This window comes from Coregonus clupeaformis, chromosome 13, assembly GCF_020615455.1.
Source record: "Coregonus clupeaformis isolate EN_2021a chromosome 13, ASM2061545v1, whole genome shotgun sequence".
NCBI classification, from domain to species: domain Eukaryota; kingdom Metazoa; phylum Chordata; class Actinopteri; order Salmoniformes; family Salmonidae; genus Coregonus; species Coregonus clupeaformis.
In genome coordinates this window covers 40,600,550-40,621,291 of record NC_059204.1, presented here as the reverse complement: position 1 = coordinate 40,621,291, position 20,742 = coordinate 40,600,550, and the positions used below count along the sequence as shown (strand labels likewise).

The following is a 20,742-nucleotide window of genomic DNA, read 5'->3' as shown; positions in this document are numbered from 1 at the left end:
GGAAGTGGGTATTGATATGACAGAAGAAATTATGGGTGGATGCTGCTAGGCATTACCATCAGCAGAGATTAAGTGTGGGTAGATCACAGGGATGAAATAAATATCCCTCCATAGAAATGTTTCTTGAAGATACTCTATCAGCTCAAACCCAAATCAGACCTTACTCTGTGAAACTATCAAGGCTTCTTATCAAGACCGGTAAACCAATTCAATGACAAACATTTCTCAAAGAATTTCTCAAAACATTTTATTTTATTTTATCAATAATACTCACAATAATGTCACAGAAAAATCACAGAATGTTTAAGACAGGTCTGGCTCAGGCCCTCTTCAATAGGAGTTATTTTTTTATTTTAAAACAGTGCAGCTTAAATAAACAGTCAGAGGAGAGGAGCAAGATTACAACCTTGAAATGATACTCATGAGGACAGCACACTGAAGGAACCCAGACCCACACCTCACTACACATCCCTAAAAGTATCTTTCAAATGTGGCTAAAACTACAAATACTTATAATGTTCATCATAAAATCACAAATGCGTCACAATTTTATGAATTTCATACAATGCAAAAAAGTTGAAAAAGGTATTGTTTTTATCAGTTAGATACAGTACAAAGACATCATTCTATTCATTTACCGGTAAGCATAATGACGCGGTTCTAAGCACCAACCTCTCGGTTTCAGTTATATTCATTTACTTATATTCATAGATTTTATACACAGTTAGTGAGGGGGTGGTGAGGCAAGAGGAGGTTGAGCACCATTAAAATCCAACCTCCCCGTTTGCCCTTCGCTGTCCACACACAATAGGAAACTTTAAAAATAGCTGGTGTCCCCAGAGAAGCACCATCAATATGCAATAAATACATTTAAGAAAAAAAAACATATACAAGTATAAATAAAGTCACAATTTACAATTCTTCAGTTTCTCTGTAATCCAGAAAAGGAGGAGATATCAACCAAAACAGAGGTATAAAAACAGGGAGAACGATACCATTTATAACAAGAAAAAGGAAGGGGATGTTCTTTAGGGCATATTGTAGCAACCACATCTCTCTCTACCAAACATTATTTAGGATTATTATGCAAAAACAAAAATCACAATAAAACAGACTAGATTTCCAACAAAGAGTGAAACCAGATTAGTCCTCTAGTAAACCCGTATTTCAGAGAAATGTTTACAACTTCTTAAATGAATATTCCTAATGCTTTCCAAAACCTTATCTGCATGTTTGCATTTTCTCATTTCCTATCATCTAAATACAGTTCACAAGGCCAATGAGGTGTACTTCTAGGCTGGTAAAACTTTTGAAATATCTAGGTCAGAATAACTGAAATGGAAATAGCACCCCAAAGAGTATACAGACAGAATTACAAATGTCAGAGTTCACCTGAATAGAAAACAAAACCAAAACAATGTAATTTCATTGAGACTATTGGCTACTTTGCTAGTGAAGCGATTCCCCTGCTGTTAGTGTCACAACACAGTAAATTCATGGACATAGAATAACTAGATTGGTGTAAAAAAGTTCCATTGGATTTGCATAAAAGTACCTGAATTAATGCACCATATACCGGCTACTTGACGCTTTTGAATCACAGCAGTGTCCGTTTTAAATAAGACCTGATTTCCAGTGCTAACTTTGTTCACATTTTCTGTAGTTGTCTGACATGTTTCTAATGAGTAGTAGTACCAGTCTAGTCATTCTATCTCAAGACCCAAGTCCAATCAGCAGCTGGTAGGAGGGGAAGACAGTGAGCTGGAATTCAATTGGCTGACGGACGATATCTTATTGTGATGTAAACAATACTGAGTAAACATGGTTGGCTGTTCACCAAGTGTTCGCAATAGTAGTATTCCTTGAAGACAACGTCTGTGCCGCCACTGTGTAGGAGTTTTGGTTATGGCTGTTGGACAACAGGGAGGAGGCCTCACTTGGAACAGGGTGATGGAGTCTGGAGAGAGAAAGAGGAAGAGAATGAAAGAGACAGAAAGGGGGGTAAATAAGGTGGACATAACCTCACAGCACACAGAAACTGTGTGTGTGTTTCTCTCACCACACAGAGGCTGTCGTAGGTTCTCATCAGCTCCTCCATGCGGTACTGCTCCAGCACCACAACTCCTGCCAGTGAGGGGCTCTTGGAGACATTCCCGGCACAGTCCTCACAGTGCACCATATAGGTCTTCCTATTGCCAGACTCACTGGTCACAAACAGCAGATCAAACACCTCCACCTGCACACAGACACAGCACAATCAATCACTGTAGAAAATAACCAAAGCCATACACCAACACTCTGTTGGTAAGATACTTGGGTCATGGTAGTTCATAGCAGGTCTGATTCAGGCATATATCCACAGGCTGTTGGGAGGGACTTACGTCACACTCATTGCAGTAGTAGGCTGGTTCGTCCTTCACACGGCTCTGATAAGAGATCTTCTTCCCTGCAGCAACCAGCCGGTCTCTCTGAATCTGGATGTGCTTAATGGACTGCAGGAGACAATGCCTGAGAGAGGAGAGAAGAGAAGAGAAGAGAAGAGAAGAGAGAGGAGAGAGAGATAAGGTGTAGCAAGAAATAAACATGCATACTAGATAGGTGACGAGGCGCACACACAGTCTTGTATAACTAACCAATTCAGTCCCATTCAAAATCCTATTTTCCCTAACCCTAAGTCTAACCCTTACCCTAACCGCAAAACATTACCTTAACCTTAAAACTAACCCTAGCTCCTAACCCTAACCCCAATTCTAACCTTAATCCTAAACCCCCTAGAAATAGCATTTTACCTTATGGGGACTAACAAAATGTCCCCAGTTTGTAAAATGTTTGTTTGTTTACTATTCTTGTGGGGACTTCTGGTCCCCACAAGTATAGTTAAACACGTCCACACACACACACACACTTGACCATCTTGTAGGTTTCTTGGTCTGTGATCTTGATAGTGCGGGCTACGTTCCAGGAGACATGGATCATGGGAACGATGGACTTGACCTTCTTCACCTCGTTCCACTCAAAGCGCTCCAGAGCCAACTGATACTGGTATGCTGAAAGGGCAAAGACGACACACATATTTAAGAGTAGAAAGGCTCACATTAGCAGTGTTAAGGCCAAATAATACCAGTGTTCAGACTCTATAGAGTACATTTGGAAAGGAATTTTAATAGTATACTGAACAAAAATATAAACGCAACATGTAAAGTGTTGGTCCCATGTTTCATGAGCTGAAATAAAAGATCCCAGAAATGTTCCATACACACAAAAAGCTTATTTCACTCACATTTTGTGCACAAATTTGTTTACATCCCTGTTAGTGAGCATTTCTCCTTTGCCAAGATAATCCATCCATCTGACAGGTGTGGCATATTAAGAAGCTGATTAAACAGCATGATCATTACACAGGTGCTCCTTGTGCTGAGGACAATAAAAGGCCACTCTAAAATGTGCAGTTTTGTCACACAACACAATGCCACAGACGTCTCAAGTTGAGGGAGCATGCAATTGGCATGCTGACTGCAGGAATGTCCACCAGAGCTGTTGCCAGATCATTTAATTTTAATTTCTCTACCATAAGCCGCCTCCAACGTCTCTTTAATGAATTTGGCAGTATGTCCAACCGGCCTCACAACCGCAGACCATGTGTAATCATGCCAGCCAAGGACCTCTACGTCCGGCTTCTTCATCTGTGGGATTGTCTGAGACCAGCCACCCGGACAGCTGTTGAAACTGAGGAGTATTTCTGTCTGTAATAAAGCCCCTTGTGGGGAAAAACTCATTCTGATTGGCTGGGCCTGGCTCCCAAGTGGGTGGGCCTATGCCCTCCCAGGCCCACCCATGGCTGCGCCCCTGCCCAGTCATGTGAAATCCATACAGTAGATTAGGGCTTCATTTATTTATTTCAATTGACTGATTTTCTTATATGAACTGTAACGCAGTCAAATTGTTGAAGTTGTTGCATGTTGCTTTTATATTTTTGTTCAGTATAATTTGATTGAGGTACAGAATAGTGTACAGCCAACTACAAGCTACACTCTTCTCTGCAATGTGTATGACCCAGCTCCCCTTTCCTATCTATGGCTTCCCCTGTTGGACACTGTTAGTAACTCACAGTTGAGAGGTCCAACGTTCCAGGCTATGTTGTTGCACCAGCCCACAGCCTGCACCCAGTGGATGGACCCTGCGTTGATCCACACCAGGTCCCCTGGTCTCTGGATGAAGCGGTACACTGGGATGTTGGAGCGGTAAAGATCCTCCAGAACAGGCCACCAGGACCCCGTCAGGTAGTCTACTCCATGCCTGAAGGAGGGAGGAGAGATGGCATCTAAGTGGCTAGTTTCTGGTTCAAATCCCCTGTGGGTCACTGTTGTTATACCTTTCAATGAGCAGAAATGCTCAAATGCTTAACTAAATGCAAGGCCCTCACATGAAAACCGTCTCATGACTCACTTCTCACAGAAGTTGTTGATGTGCTCCCAGTAGTGTTCATGGACTGCAAACCACTCACAATCCCCCGGCCCAATGTTGATGTTCACAGAGCAGAAGTTATTATTCTCCTGGTGGCCTGAAAACAGACATACACAGAGATATTTAAGCCCATGTACAGATACATGCAATATGCATATAAAAACACACCCATAGAACACTGACCAGGCGTGCGACTGCCGGGGACCTTCATGTAGAGCTGGACGGTGTTCATGCCCAGGATGGTGTGTCCTACGTGGCTCAGCATGTTCCCATTGAACTCCACACGCATGAAGGCTGGCAACTTTAGCAGCTCCTGCAGCTGGGGCTTCCACCTGGTAACAAACACACATTAACACTCTACCTCCTCTCCAACAGTGTCCTTAGAGCTTTTAAACAAACTACCACATGTAAAGCTATCTCACCTCTTAGGATCAGAGAGGTCGATGTTGGTGCCGAATTTGATGATCTTTCCAGTTGATTTTGCCTCTGGCCTATGGTAAAGGGGAAGTGTACTTTATTAAAACATCTTTAATAACGTCAGAATATTGTTTTGATTAAATGTATTGTATTTGGTTTATTAAGGAGTTGACTGCACTGTATGATGTGGATGTTCTGACCTGAGTGTGTTAGCAATAGGGGTAGGGCCGACTTTGCTAGCAACCACAGTAGGGTTGGCTTTGCTGGCGACCGTAGTAGGGCTGGTTTTGCTGGTGCCAGATGCAGGGGTGGTTGATGGGTCAGAGGATGAAGTCTCATTCTCTTCTTCCTCATCCTCATCCTCACTGTCCTTCTCTTCCTGTAGACACATAGATGTACATAATGAACTTAGCTGGGCAAAGAGAGGAAGTGGGGGGAAACGTGTATGTGTGTGTGTTCTTCCCCTACCTGGAGGCTCTCCTGGAAGCTGGAGGCCTGGTACTGGGCGTACTTGGCGATGGTGGTGTGTGAGCGGCTGCTCTCGCAGGGCCAGGTCTGGGCTGAACCAGTGGCGTCCCAGTTCTCATCAGCAGGCTGCTGCACCTGGGTCCTCACCTCCACAGCATGCTCCGCATTGGCCTCCACCAGAGACTTAGTGGAGAACAAACCCAGGTCTGGCAGAAAGGGAGAGAGAGGAGAAAGGAGTGAGAGAGGTATAGTGAGTAAATTAGAAATAATGTTGCTGTTTTAAAGGGCAACTCCACCACTTTAACCTAATTTTCATTATCTACAGCACAATACCAGTGTTTACATATGTGAAAACGCACATTTGAATGTTTTGTAGAAAAAAATATAAAAAGGTACAAAGTTCTACCCGATGACATCATCAAAAGTTAAAATATTTTAAAAACAGTGATCATAGATTTTCTTACTTTTATTCCTACCCTGTGATGTCACAAATAAATGTTTTTTAGGAACTTTCTTCTTATGTTCTGGGCTGATTCCTCACCGTTCTCATGATCATTGCAACTCCACGAGGTGAGATCTTGCATGGAGCCCCAGGCCGAGGGTGATTTACAGTTATTTTGTGTTTCTTCCATTTGCGAATAATCGCACCAACTGTTGTCACCTTCTCACCAAGCTGCTTGGCGATGGTCTTGTAGCCCATTCCAGCTTTGTGTAGTTCTACAAGCTTGTCCCTGACATCCTTGGAGAGCTCTTTGGTCTTGGCCATGGTGGAGAGTTTGGAATCTGATTGATTGATTGCTTCTGTGGACAGGTGTCTTTTATACAGGTAACAAGCTGAGATTAGGAGCACTCCCTTTAAGAGTGTGCTCCTAATCTCAGCTCGTTACCTGTATAAAAGACACCTGGGAGCCAGAAATATTTCTGATTGAGAGGGGGTCAAATACTTATTTCCCTTATTAAAATGCAAATCAATTTATAAAATTTTTGACATGCGTTTTTCTGGATTTTTTTGTTGTTATTCTGTCTCTCACTGTTCAAATAAACCTACCATTAAAATTATATACTGATCATTTCTTTGTCAGTGGGCAAACGAACAAAATAAGCAGGGGATCAAATTTTTCCCCTCACTGTAGATACTGGTATTGTGCCGGAGAATATGAATATGGGATTGAAAAGTGGAGGAATTTCCCTTTAAGTTTTAGCCCTGAGAAAATCGAAATACGGAAACTCACTGAGCCTGAGGGATCCAGCCAGGCCTCTGATGACAGTGACAGGGTTCTTGGGATCAGTACAGAACTGGAGGAGGACTGGGGAGAAGGCATCTCTCTTACTCTCCAACTGGACACAGACACACAGGACAACACCGGAAAAAAATCAGCAAGGCATTGCACAAATACAGAACTGATATGTGAGAATGAAGAAAACAGGAAGAAAAAGAGGAAGAAGACTGTCGTCTGTTGTCATAGGACAGAGATGTATCTTTTTGTTGTAGTTGCTTTATCCCCCCTCCCAAGACATACACACCCACAGACAGCTTGAAGCATAGGGTCAACTGCAGTGCAGCGCCTCTGGAGTGTGGACTCACATAGATGCTTGGTGTGGGGGGATTGAGCTTCTCTCGCGGGATGGGTGGGTTGGTGCTGAGAACAGGCTTGACAGAGAAAGCAGGGAGCAGATAGGACTCCCGAAACTTCCCCTTCACCTTTGCCCCCCTGAAACAGACAAAGGAAGAGACAGATGAAGAGCTAGAATTCAATAAGATTTCATTTAATACACTTTTCTTTGTGTATTGATGTCTAGTAAATGTACATCACATGTACTGTATACTCACTTGCAGGCCCTGATGACCTCGCTGGCTGTGTGTCTGATGCTGACCTCTCCTAGGGGGATCCTGCATTCCTCGGAGGCGATGAACGTCTCTCTGTCTCCACTCTCCACCTTGATCAGACGGATCTTCAGTTCCTTGGGAGGGCCCATGGACAGGGCCTTCAGCTTCAGGAAGTCAGCAGCAGCCAGGGGACAGGGGTTCCTCCTCACTGGGGCAGCAGAGGGGGCCGGGGTGGGGGTAGGGGAGGTGGTAACAGTGGAGGAGGTGTTGAAGGTGCTGGTGGAAGTTGCTGTTGCCACTGTGTCTGTGTTGCTGCCTGGTGTGGACGTAATGGTTTCAGGCTCACTGCCCCTCTCCTCCTTCCTCTCTGTTGATTGTGCCCCCTGCTCAGTGTTTCCTGTGTGTGCCTTGTCTTTCTGTCCCTGGATGTCTTTGCTCTGGAGGCCAAGATTCCCCTGAATCTGACGGCTCTTCTTAGTGTCTTTGAACAGCTTGACCGGGCTACTGGGGTGAGGTGTAGATGAGGACAACGTAATGGAGGAGGCTGATTTTCTTTCACTCTTTTCTTCCATCTTTTTCTTTTCATTGCCTCCACTCTGATGATTACTGACGCTGTTATATTGTTTTCTTCTCTTCCTCTTCCCTTCTCCTTCCCTGTTTCCATCTGCACCGCTTTGTAGCCTCTTCCTGCCTGTCTGCCTGCGTACCTCCCTCTGCCCCCGCTCCTCCTTGGTGGTGGCAGGGAGCCGGTGTGTGGTGGTCAATCTCAGCTCAGCGCTCAGAGACCCGGCTGTCTCCCCACTGTCTACACATTTAGTCCTCTCCTTCTTTCTCTCATTCTGAATCTCCTCCAATCGCGCATGCTTCTGTTTAGTGCGCTCCCCCACGGAGAGCTGTGGTTGGTTGAGGTCTACGGGAGGGCGGGGTTTGGAAGGCGGATCTGAGGTAGTGTGAGTGGATGATTGGGTAGTGAGTCTTGGGGGCGTGGTGGAGTCTGATGTTGGGGAGGGACACTGCTGGTCCTGACAGTTGGTTTCTGGATCCATGGCGAGGGATGAGGAGTACTTCACTCCTCCCATGGAGCTAGGAGGAGGACGCCCAAACGGGCCGCCCCGATATGTGTACCTCTGGCCCCCTAGGAACGATGCCAAAGACTTGAAGACATCAGCCACTCCTGTCTGGTGGAGGTGTGGCCGACGCGGAAGAAGAGAGCTGGACGACGTGTCCCCACTACTGTCCTCCTCTTCCTCATCCTCCTCTTCCTCCACTCCATTGGGAGTATCAGGCAGGCCATAGAGCTTGGCCAGGTCGCTATGGCGAAGCTCATCAGCACCCCTCCCCTCACTGACGCCCTCCGCCTTCTCATTGAGTCCCTCTGAGTTCCCATGGGGGGGTGAGAGGGACGGGCTGTGGGTGGGGCTGGGCTGCAGGACAGGTCTCCTCATCACTCCTCCCTGCTCTTCCTCCTCTTCTTCCTCACTCAGGGCTGATGCCGGGGAGCCTTGCCAGCTGAGCACAGGGGGGCTGGCGGGGGGGTTGTCTCCCAGCTCCTCCACACTGCCCACCCCTGCCGCAGGCTGGAGATCTGGGGCCCGCAGGACCCCCCCTTCTGGACATACACCCCTTGTCTCAGTCTGGCTCTGCTGGCTTGGGATGGACCCCCCTGACCCAGCCACAGTGGGAGCTGCTGCGGTTTTGGATGAGAGCGTGGAGGTGGTAGAATCAGCCTTCCTCTCTGTGCTGCATTTAGAAGGTTTTGGAGGGCTGGTGGGCTGGTGACTGGTCTTACTGGTCTTGCTGATGTTGTTGTTATTGGTGGTGGTGGGTGGGGGACAGGCTAGCAGTGGTGAGCCCTTGACGGGGGGTTTGGGTTGAGCTGGGTTTGACTTGTTCAGGGTCCCTCCCCTCTCTGACTTTTTGTGTTTGGATGGATGTGGTGACGGTGAGGGTTGGCAAGGACGGGCGGCAGGCGGGCCAGCAGGTGGGATTGAGGTATTTGGAGAGCTGTGGTCATAGGACGTTCCACCTCTTCCTTGGCCCTTCTCCCTGTGTCTGTGTTTGCCAGGGGTGGATGGTGTCTGGGAGGGTTGCCCTGGCTTCCCTGGAACCCTAGATCCAGACTGAGTCTTAGGGGAGGAAGGCCGTACTGATGGAGTGAGGGACTTTGAGCATCCCATCTCTGCTTTTACCAGCTTTTTAGCCCTAAGGCTCTCCTCCCTTTTCTCAGTCTTCCTCTCTTCCTCTTTCTTATTTTTTCTCTCCACCTTGTCTCTCACCTCTTCTCCTTTATGGGTTTTATTCTTCACCCCATCCCCCCTTTTCTCTCTTTTCTCCTTTCTCCTTTTCCTCTCCTCCATCTTCCTCTCCCTCGTTGGTTCCCTCTTTCCCACCTCGCCTCTCTCTGCTCTCCTTTCTTTATCCTTATGGTTCCTCTCTGTCCGTTTGTGTCCATGAGGCTGCAGCCCTGGCTTGTTGGTAGTATGTCTGTTGTTGTTGACAGTAGGTCTGTTGTTGTTGATAGTAGGTATGTTGTTGTTGACAATAGGCCTGTCCTGGGGAGAGCTGGGTGGGGTCTGGGGCTCTGAGCCTAGCCCTGTGCGGGAGGCAGAGAGAGGGGGAGGTGTGGGACTAGGTGAGGGGGTCCTTGGTCCCCGTTTACGGGGTGTGCCAGAGCCAGTGTCAGGATTCCTCTGATTAGGTGGAGGGTATTTCTTCCCACTGGCCTTACTAGGAGTGGTGGAGCTGGAGAGGCCAGAGGGGCTGGAGGAGCTCGGGGCTGTGGAGCCTCCATCTCTGTGGCTGCTGTTGCGGTGGGGAGGCTCTGTAGCAGAGAGCTGGGAGGGGGTCTGATCCCTCTGCTGTCTGTGGGAGCGTGGGGCTGGGGGGTTGTGCTGAGGTACTGAGGAGGGTGATGGGGGACGCTGGTGGTGCTGACTGTAAGGCACGCCGGTGTGGTCTGCTGGTGAGGAGGGGGGCTGGGACTGGCCATCCACCTCCACTCTGGATCCATGGTGGGGGGGTCTGCTGCCGCCACAGGGATGGGATGGAGGAGGATGGCGGGGATAGGAGGAAGGAGGGGGGCCTTGACCATTGAAGGGGACCTGGGGAACTGGAGTATGGGTAGAATGATGTGTACTGTAGTTGAGACGCCCTAATCTTGACTTGGTGGATTCCTGAAATAATAAGAGAGAGAGGATTGTTAATCAATAAGTAGTCTTAAGAGCTCTGTTCTCTTGAAGTACATTTACTATTAACTGACTTACTTGTAACTCTGTAGACGAGGTCCTCCTCTCAGCATGGGTGCGAGGACCAGGTCTGTCATATGATTGGTTCCAGAAGCCTTGTTTGGGAGGGAGGTAGTGGGGTGGTGATTGGGGCTGGTCTGGTCCAGATAAATGCTTTGAGCCACGGTGAGAGGGCTGGTGAGAGAGAACAGTAATAAACAGTAAGTATCCTGGTGAGGTGTATTGATCCCTACCAGAAGGTGGTGCTATTGTATAAATATCACAGCTACACTCAGAGTGGCTTCAGATGACTGTTCCAGGATCGGATATCACCCTAATGGTAAAGGCTAGCAGTAGAGAAATCTGATCCTAGATCAGGTTAGTAGACATCTTCCTCAAGCACTGATAGCAGGACTAACTGTGGTGGGGGACCTTACACTTCTGGCAAACACGATCATTAGCTTTGGTGGTGACTGACCTGCTCAGGGCCAGAGGTTCTGCTCCTCTTGGCAGGGCAGTCTTCCTTGGGGGGTGGGGAGTGCTGTGAGGGTGGGGAGCGGTGTGGAGGTTGGCCACGGTGGTGCTTGTGGGGGGGTGGGCGCTTCCATGGTCCTGGTCCCTGGTCTATCATCCTACCTTGGAAGGCCCTGGAGCGGTCTGAGGCGGCCCACCTCTCTGCTGGGGAGCCCAGGTCTCCGGGGGGATCTCTGGGCCGTTGGTGCTGGTGGGGACCCCCATACTGAGAGAGATAATTATCATAATTAAAGTCATGCAATCAATAAAAAAAGACATAAACCTAACTACTGTATGTAATAGATAATGAGTTATGTACAGCATAGAGTATGTACTGTCGATAGGCTGCTCTCTTCCTCTCTCACCCTGGGAGGCTGGTTGTTGTAGGAGTCCCAGATGGTGTAGGGTTCCCCCGGTCCTGTTTGGTAGCCCCCCTGGTTGCGGCCATGGTTTTGAAATGAACGTGGGGAGTCCTGGTGCCAGCCCTGGGTCTCATAAGCCTGGTCTTTCTGGGCCCAGGGTCGTATTGCTGGTCTCTGGTTCCGCTGAGGGCCCCTTCCCTGGGAATGGAAGGATGGCCTGGCCCCCCTATGTTCCAGAGAGAAAGTGGAGATCACTAAGGGATCACTACAGTAAGGTGACTGTGGACTAACATTTCAGATGTGCGCTCCACTCAATGTAAGTTCTGAACAATTGAGATGTTTCACTCACCTGTCATTATAAATCTTGTTTAGGTGCTGGGATTGGTTGATTCCGCCATTGTACCTACAGTAGATAAAGGAGGGTTACCATTGGCTCAGCACAGACTCCATAACAGGAAGAAGGGTTATGAGTGTGTCAGTAGACAGTGGTGTAAGAAGAGGGCTCACCTGTTTGAAGGGCCCCAGGGGCGACTGTTGACAGGGGCCCATGTTCCTCTGTGAGGTCCTCCAGCAGGGTAGGAGTCCCTGGTGTTACGCCCAGAATACTGCTCTGCTGGGTGATACATTCAGCCTGAGACAGGACAAAACACACCTTTTTACTGGATTAGGATAGAACATGAGCAAACTGTAGTCTACATGAAGGCAAATGGTTGCCATGGATACAAACAGTACTGTACACAGAGGTAGAAATACTCACCACACTTGGTCTGTGTCTGTGAAGCCCTCTACTATAAAACTGAGAGGGCTACACGACAACACCTGTCTGTCTTTCCTTCAATAACTCTGAACCACAACCTAGAGAGAGATGGAGAAAGATTAGTGTTCAGTTGCCAAACCACAAAAAAATCAACCACATCTTGCTTGACGTTCACAGTCTCTGTACACTCTCTACACTGTACATGTTAATGCACCTCCAACACTGCACTACAACTCCCTACACCAGCAGACAACTACAACTGCTACTGCCCACACACTTACACTAGATTACCTTTAGGTACTGGTCTAAGACAGAGCTTTCCTTTAATGACAACAAATACAATTCACTGCAGCTACACACACACCACTCTCCTCTTTCTGTTTCACTTTCTCTCTCTCTGTGTGTCTGCCTCCTAATCTTGCTGGAACACTCGTGTTTGTTTGTGGTGAGCACAGTTTATCACCAGTCAGCCAGAGCTGTACCCTGCATCCAGCCCCTCTCTGATCACCAGCTCCCTGCAGCAACTGCAGCCTGTGGCCAGCCATTGATAAAGGCCTGTCTGCTCTAGTCTCCAACCATTCTAGTCTGGACATTAAGACAGCAGACAGCAGAGACGGAGAGAGAGAAGGGGGGCTGATCTGCTTTTTATACAGTAGATCTGGATAATGGATGTGTGTGACGGCAACAGAGATGGAGCGAGTGTGTGTGTGTGTGTGTATGAATGTACTTTAAGTAGACAGTGAAAGAGGACTTTCCCATTAGGCTGTTTAGAATAATTGTAGAATACTACTGTGTACTACTGCACAATGCAAACACACATACGGACAATAATGTTTCTCTTATGTTCCATAAGGACAGCTGTACATTGCAGGTCATTACAGGCCCTAAATTATCTCTCCCAGGCCCTAAATGCAAACCAGCTCCAGTTCATTCAGCTGTGTGGTAGTAGTGGAAGCAGTGACAGGTGAAAACTAGGCCAGCCAGCTGTGTGTGGCCATGTGTGACCTACCTATGAATGAGTCTAACCTTTCTCTCTTTTAATCCTCATCTCTCTCTCTCTGCTAAATGTTACTATAGAGATACTATGATGCTAAACTAAAACATCAGTTTAGCCTGTTATGGTTTCAGTTACCTACTTTTCCTATAAACTGAATAAATAACCTTTAAGCACTGCCCATCCATAGGATCCTGGGTGCCAGTAGAGTATGGGTAGGAGAGAGGGCTGGGGTTTATTTAGACGTGTGAGTAATGAGAAAGATATCACCAAAGGATAAAAGAGGCTCTACACACACTGGGTCTGGTTGTGTGCGTTTGTGTGTGTGTGTGTGTGTGTGTGTGTGCGCGACTGTGCGTGTGTGTGTTTGGGATCAAGTCAAATTGAGGTAAACACAGCGTTTTATTTTCAGTCAAACCCAAATATTCCGACCCATGGGACTGGCCTGTGACCCAGTGAATCAGAGTACAAGCACACATTGTGCTCAGTGTGTAGAGCAGCCAGAAACACACACCCCTCCCCCCTCCTCCTCCTCACTGCTCCTTCACTTGTCTGGCCACTCAATCAGCCGCACCCCTCCCCCCTCCTCTGTGCACTTCATTCCGAAGAATGGACAATTGCTCTTTCAAACAGGGGTTATGGATGGATGGGGGTTGGTATGAGGACTTAGGGAAAGTGATCCTCTGTGTATGTGAGGACAGACATGTCTCTCATCCAATGAGAATACACAAGAATCCAGAAAATTCATGCTATGAGACGTAGTTATTAAATATACCGTCAGAGATGACAAATGATGTCTATGAGGGTTGCAACTATGCATTAATTTCTCGATTCTATAGGGTTCTTCCAAGTTACATATCCAATCTAGCACTTGTAGATCTATGCTCCATGGCCTGCATGCCCCACCATAATGTATGTCAGATCTAGTGAGTCTACATATGTCTAGTGAGTCTGCCTCTAGGCGCCTTTAATGAATTAGGCCAACAGGGAGGGCAGGTGATAGAAGGGCCTTAAGAGGGGGTAACATGATATCAGCCCTGTGTCGTGTGTGTGTGTGTGTGTGTGTGTGTGTGTGTGTATGTGTGTGTGTGCACACATGTGTCTGTGTGTGTGTGTGTGTGTGTGTGTGTGTGTGTTTGTGTGAGATCGCAGATGGATTATAGTATGTCAGCACACAGGAAATCGCTCTAATTCAGGGGGTTGTGGGTGAGAGTGTGTAGGGGAGAAATATTTTTACATCCTCCCTGTGTCCACAGGCAGAGCATAGACTTTTGCTTACTCATCCACTAGAACTGTCAAAATACAGCAAACACTGTATACACACTAACCCGCTCTCACACAGATACTGGTATACAGCACTGTGCATACTCTCTAAGATGACACTGAACAATGAATAAGATAATATAGAGGAGGTAGAGAGAGAGAGGTAGAGAGAGAGGTAGAGAGAGAGGTAGAGAGAGAGGTAGAGAGAGGTAGAGAGAGAGGTAGAGAGAGAGAGAAGTAGAGAGAGAGAGAGAGAGAGAAGTAGAGAGAGAGAGGGGTAGAGAGAGAGGTAGAGAGAGGTAGAGAGAGAGAGAAAGAAAGAGAGAGAGAGAGGTAGAGAGGTAGAGAGAGAAAGAGAGAGAGAGAGAGAGAGAGAGAGAGAGAGAGAGAGAGAGAGAGAGAGGTAGAGAGAGAGGTAGAGAGAGAGAGAGAGAGAGAGAGAGAGAGAGAGAGAGAGAGAGAGAGAGAGAGAGAGAGAGAGAGAGAGAGAGAGAGAGAGAGAGAGAGAGAGAGAGAATGGACATTTCATATGGAGACATGTACTGTATAGCTGAGTTAGTAGAGGGTGGAGGAAGGGGGTGGCTCCACATTTCATCTTTACTAGCTCAGTCAGTTAGTCAGTCACTCTGAGCCGACATGTCCTTCAGTTTTCGGAACTGCAGCCCTCCATTGGTCTCTGTCACCAAGGAGACCAGTGTCTCCATCCATAACGCTCTTTGTCACCAGAGAACTCACTGTCCTCTCCTCAACACTCATTATATCTCCACGGTAACCGGTGTCTCTGTCACCAGAGAAACACATATCCCTTACTTACGCATATCCCTCTCCAGGGAAACATCTGTCTCTTACTGTGACCCCATGCCCGTGTATGTGAATGTGTATGTGTATGTGAATGTGTATGTGTATGTGAATGTGAATGTGTATGTGTGTGTGTGTGTATGTGAGAGGTGAAGGATTATTCTAGTCTTACCTTGCTGCTGAGTGCTGTGAGAGAGAGAGGGAGGAGGGGAGACCGTCTCTGTGGTCTCGGTGTGAAGATGCCACTCACTCAGGGAGAGAGACAGCTGCCCACTTCAGCTTCAGCCTGAAGTCCTGTTAAACAGAACGGGCATCCACTCCCTCTGCTAGCCGGCACACACACATCCATACACACACACACACACACACACACAGGCGAGAGGGAGGAGAAACCACTGTCAGGTAGGACACGTGAGAACATGAAAGGGGTTATTGTCTGAAAAGAAAGTATGTATCTCTATTCCATTCTTCCATCTCCTCATTCCTCTCTTGTCCTTCCCTCTCCCCCCTCTTTCCCTCTTTCTCTCTCACTCCCTCTCTGTCATACACACTGTTCTCTGTGGCGTTTCTCCCCTCAGTAGACAAACAAAGGGAAGGGAAGGAATGGCTCAGTAGAGAAAGCTGAGAGGGAAAGGATGGCCCAGCCCCCTTTGACCAGCCAGTCAGATTTCATTTATTTTTGCCTTCCTCTCTCTGGCCCCTCCCCTATCACCTCTCCTACTCCAGACCCAGTTCAACAAGACTGATTATTCTCCACCTCCCTCCTTCTCTCACTCTCTTTCTCTCACTCGCTCTCCCACTTACTATCTCCCTCCACGTGTCTGCTACTCACTCTGTCTCCCTCTTTCCCTCTCTTACTCACACACTGTGTCCTGTATCCTTGGCAACCAATGATATAATTTACCCCAGAGCAAGACTCTCCCTTAACGAGACACATTTTCTTGTGTGTGAGGGCTGCACCTGACTATCTGTATTCCCCTGCTGTGTGTGTGTGTGTGTGTGTGTGTTTGTACGTTTGTGTGTTTGTTCATGCATACATCAGCTTGTCGGGAAATGAAAGCATAAGGAAGGTTTGTATCCCCTCTGGCGACTGACTTGTTTTTCAATTAGATCAATTACCACAGTGTGTGGAGTTGAGTGCAGAGGGAATGTGTGATTGTGCATGTCTCGCTCTCTCAGACTGTGTGTGTTTGTGTGTGAATGGCCCTTGAGATATACAAATGTCAATGCCATTGTTATTATGACATTCTCATTACTATTACTCAATACCCATTAATTAATTCCGATGCTGTTCTGTGAAGGGAAACAAGTCTAAAATATGTTATTAATAATGCATCTTTTTAACATCTGCTTTGGAAGAAGAAAATCTGAGAGAATAAGTCACCTTTAAAACTGTGATATAGGCCTTAAGATGTTCATAAAGAATTGAAGATCCCCGCTGCTGCAGATCTTAAAAACAAGAAGCCCTGCTTCTCCACTGACTTAATAGTTACGTTCATTTTAGGCTTGGACCTTATATCAGTTATACTGTATAACGGAGTATTTACAAATACCGACAGTATGATTTTCAATCCCGTTTTATAACTGGAATCTAAGATGTATCAAATACATTATATCCAGCTCAGGGCTCCAGCTATGCATTTGGTTTGCTAACTTGCTAGCTAAGTGGCTAGATGTCAAGATCAAGCTTTTTAGTTACAGCAGAAACATTCAATTCACTCTTGGAGGAAGATCCCTGTTGCCTGAATTGTTTGGGGCATCAACAAAGAAAATAGCGCCCCTCGTGTGCACTTCCGTTAATACCGTATAACTCGGTATGGTACAGAAACGGTTTGACGGTATGAAAATCTGGATACCGCCCAACCCTAGTTCCTGTACTGAATAATCATGATCGAGTAAACGCCTCCTCATCCTCTATCTTTTCCCTCTCCTCCTTCCCATCTCTCCTCTCTCCAGTCAGGTGTCAGCCCCAGGGGTGAGACTGCCCCGTCCTCTCCCCCAGAACCAACAGGAAGTAACTAACTAACCTCTCCAGATTAGCAGACATGCTTGCCTCAGTTATCAACCAGCCTGCTTGAAAAGGTGCAGAATAATACCATGCACAATAGTCTTCTGACAATGGGAGTCATATGCTTACAATTCTCAAATTTGAGTTGCCTCAATAGAAGCATATATAATCCCTGTAATCCTTCTGCGGTCTCTAGAGTCTTGAAGTTAGCAAAAATGTTGACATTAGAGCAGAATGTCTTTGCACTGTCAAACCCTGCCTTTCAACTTCTCTGCAACTGACACAAGAACAGTAGTGTCCCTCAATCAAAGAGGCAGAGACAACATATTCCAATACAGCAATAATCCTCACCCTGTTACTCTACATTGACACACATTGAACACTGTTTGCATCAGCCTGCTGGTGGCATAGTAACCCAGTGCAGACGTGCATCCCTCTGTGTGGGTGAACATGGCGGAGCCTCTACAATCAGTGCAGTCACACAGACAGACAGAGGTCACTAAGCTGCTTAGTGGAGTGGGAGGCAGGAAGCACCACACTGATCCTATCTTATATCGGGGGGGATGGGCTGCACCACCATACCACACCAGACCTGGCTCTGATACCCAACTCCCATTCCCAGTTGAACATGTGGAGCATTTAGATACATAGAGAAAAATAGAGAAAGAGAACTGAGAGAAGAGGGAGACATCACTTCTCAGTCACACCTACAAAACACAACTACACAAATCAACCTGGAATAAAGACTGACAGGGTAGCAAACAGACAAACGGACACTGACACATACAGCGTCACATCCACAGGTTAACAGACAGAGACACTGATGTGTATGTAGCCTACTGTAGGTACTCAATGTCTGTAAGAAAATGTAAAAGGCTGACCTGAGTTGACACAAAGCAGAAAGTATGAGATTAATATAAATTGCTTTTCTAAAAATAACTTTTTATAACCTCACAGCCCTCCCCTCCTCTACCTTCTCTTTCTCTCCAAAATGGAGGCTTCTCCCTCTGTATGCACAGACCTCAGAGGAGTACTGGAATGTACCACTGCAGGCTTGGAACAGGGGGGCTGGAGGGGGGGGCGTCTTTTTTTGCAAACGATACCAACAGACCAGGTGGCATTTCAAAGACGACAGCAATGAAGGAGTGTGTGTGTGTGGTTGTGTGTTAGTGAGTGAGTGTGTGTCTGCGCGTGTGTGCGTTAATGTGTGTCAGAGAGAGCGTGTCTGTGCTAGTATGTGTAGAGGACTGGTTGTCATGGAGATCATCACTAGGCACGTGCATCAGCAGGGCAGGAACTGAATGATCTGTGACCCCGCAGGGCGGTTGAGGGGGCTGGGACCTCATCAGAAAGCTCTCACACTGACCCCTCACCCCTGACCTATAACCCCGGCCTACTACTGAGTCTCTCAGAACAAAGACAAAGATTTACCACTAAATTCCTCCAATGAAACGCACACGGACCAATCCGACCACCTGGAACCTATTTGGGAGGAAAACAGGCAGCTGGTGTGTGTGCTCAACATTAACCTCATAATAGAATCAGCATGGTCAAGTGGTTGGGTGTACTGGTTGGTGACCAGTGGTGGACCACAGAAGAAACACTGCCTGATGCCCAGAGTGTGTGTGTTAGTATGTGTTTGTATCCACATGGGTGCGTTGTTGTGACTTAGCAAGGGCAAACAAGGCTGCTCTTTACTCCTTCTATTTGCAGCTGCCAGAGGAGAGTGAGTCACTGTACTGTATAAATACTGCACTAAATGTGGGTCGACAATGCTTGGCCATTTTTAGCAAAAGGAGGACACAAGTATCGTTATCCCAATGCCAGGCTCCCTGTTTGGGCTCTGCACACTTGGAAAACCCCTGGCAAGCTTGAATCTAAAAAGGTCTGCATTGTCATAAATAAAATACAAATCAGAATACAATAACATTGTTTAGCAATAAACTGACAAGCAGCACTCCCTATCGGAAAGCTTTCTATTGACACAAGGTCACGCGCTGCAATCATTGGACTAACTCCAGCACGGAAATATAAGGTTACTCTCTGTTTTACTACTGTATCACAGCAACCAAACTCACACATCAACACGAACCAAACACTGCATTGCTCTAAAGCACAAGTTAAAGCCTGAGTCTAAACAGAGGCTTAAAGAGACTAACACTACAGGAATAACCATTACTCAAAAAAAAAAATCATCACAAATCAGCTGACTGTGTTTATGTACAGTGTGTGTGTACTGCATAACTGTGCTGCACAAGCTGCAGACACACAGCTTAGTACACCCTCTGTGCAGTAGTCAGATATCAACACAAAGACATGTCCTAACACATGCACCATAACATTATTTGCACAAATGCATACACAATTGCACACCTTCTGTACAGTAACACAAAGAAACAGACAGACACACTCTCCTTGTTTTACCTGTTCTTTCCTTTTTTTTCTGTTCTTTTATTCGTTCTTTCTGCTCCACACCCCTCGGCTCCTCTCCCTTTCCCTCTTTCCTCCCCCAATCCTCTCCTCTTCCGCTCTTCCCTCTCCTCTTCTCCTGGTTTCCTCTCCTCTGATACTCAGGCTCGAACAGCAGACTGATCCACGTGCAGAGACCTGAGGGGCGGGCCCCCACACCGCCATTTAATTCACACCAGCCAATAAGGGAGGAGGGTCTCATGTCAATCCTCCTACACTAAACAGGAGGAGGGGACAAAGACAGAGTGAAAGATAGAGGGGGGTGTCTCTCTCTCTCTCTGTGTGTGTGTGTGTTTTGGAATAAGGCCAACAGAACTAGAAGCTATTTTTAAACCACCACAGTGAGGTAGCAAAGACTCCATTTTCTCTCTGGCAGATATTCCCCAAATCGTACAGCATACTCCATACATATCACTGGCAACTGTAAAGGTTTCCATTAATGGATTGATAGTTATGAACTTGCCCTCTAAGCACTGTCAGTAATACTCCTACTCTCCCCTTACTCTATTCAAATGTTGGAATCAGTTGCATTGTGCTCCAATCAGGTGGACTGACTCTCTCCCTCCATACTGTATGACACAAGCATTTTGTTTCAGACATTAAACTCACATGCCCTGAATTCGACATGAGCTCACAAAACCTTCAGTTTAAAAGCGCCACAAGAGAGCAATAGTGCCATGGAATGACTGGGATTTCAATTATGTCAGAGGGTAAGACATTATATGTGTGACGATAAGTCATTCGCCGAAAACGGACAGAAACATGTCATACTGTATCATCTTAATGATAATATATTGGAGGAATATAGAGTCATATTGGCAAAGTAGGATGCTGCGCAGACTGAGCTCTGATGTGTGTAATAATTGATGTCTGTGTGATTAATCAGGAGAGTGGTGATTATGTGCGTGGTTCTGGCAGATAGACATTAGAATGAGGGACGACCAATGAGTCGTAGTGGATGACTAACCAGGCCAGCAGCACTGGACCCCAGCACTGGACCCACAGGAAGTCAGCTGACATGATCCGGGGGAGGTGGGGTAGGGGGCATTGGGTTTATGTTGGGAGGGTCTTGCCTACGTGACTCAAAGCCCACAGCCAGTAGAGCTGCTTCTCACTGGCCCCCTCTCCTCACCTCACCCTTAATCAACCAATACACCAGAGACACAGAGAGAGTAAG

General features: G+C 46.9%; 1 protein-coding gene across 3 annotated transcripts; it reads right to left on the bottom strand.

Annotated features, from left to right (window-relative positions):
- Nucleotides 1-230: 230 nt before the first annotated feature.
- Nucleotides 231-19,741, bottom strand: LOC121579462 (lysine-specific demethylase 6B-like). Of its 3 annotated transcripts, none has more exons than XM_045224420.1 (21): nucleotides 19,521-19,741; nucleotides 15,261-15,414; nucleotides 12,034-12,131; nucleotides 11,784-11,907; nucleotides 11,626-11,679; nucleotides 11,280-11,502; nucleotides 10,880-11,140; nucleotides 10,441-10,596; nucleotides 7,181-10,350; nucleotides 6,935-7,061; nucleotides 6,582-6,687; nucleotides 5,350-5,555; nucleotides 5,082-5,260; nucleotides 4,887-4,955; nucleotides 4,648-4,796; nucleotides 4,447-4,561; nucleotides 4,109-4,296; nucleotides 2,906-3,047; nucleotides 2,382-2,508; nucleotides 2,060-2,236; nucleotides 231-1,957 (listed from the first exon to the last, which is right to left on the bottom strand). In XM_045224420.1, exons 4-21 carry the CDS (start codon nucleotides 11,900-11,902, stop codon nucleotides 1,934-1,936), a joined length of 5,592 nt encoding a protein of 1,863 aa, XP_045080355.1. In that variant the 5' UTR covers nucleotides 11,903-11,907; nucleotides 12,034-12,131; nucleotides 15,261-15,414; nucleotides 19,521-19,741; the 3' UTR covers nucleotides 231-1,933. The 3 variants fall into 3 exon arrangements, with proteins under 3 accessions (XP_045080355.1, XP_045080356.1, XP_045080354.1); XM_045224421.1 differs by having other exon boundaries at nucleotides 11,784-11,928; nucleotides 15,261-15,411; XM_045224419.1 differs by having other exon boundaries at nucleotides 15,261-15,411.
- Between the last annotated feature and the right edge of the window lie 1,001 nt (nucleotides 19,742-20,742).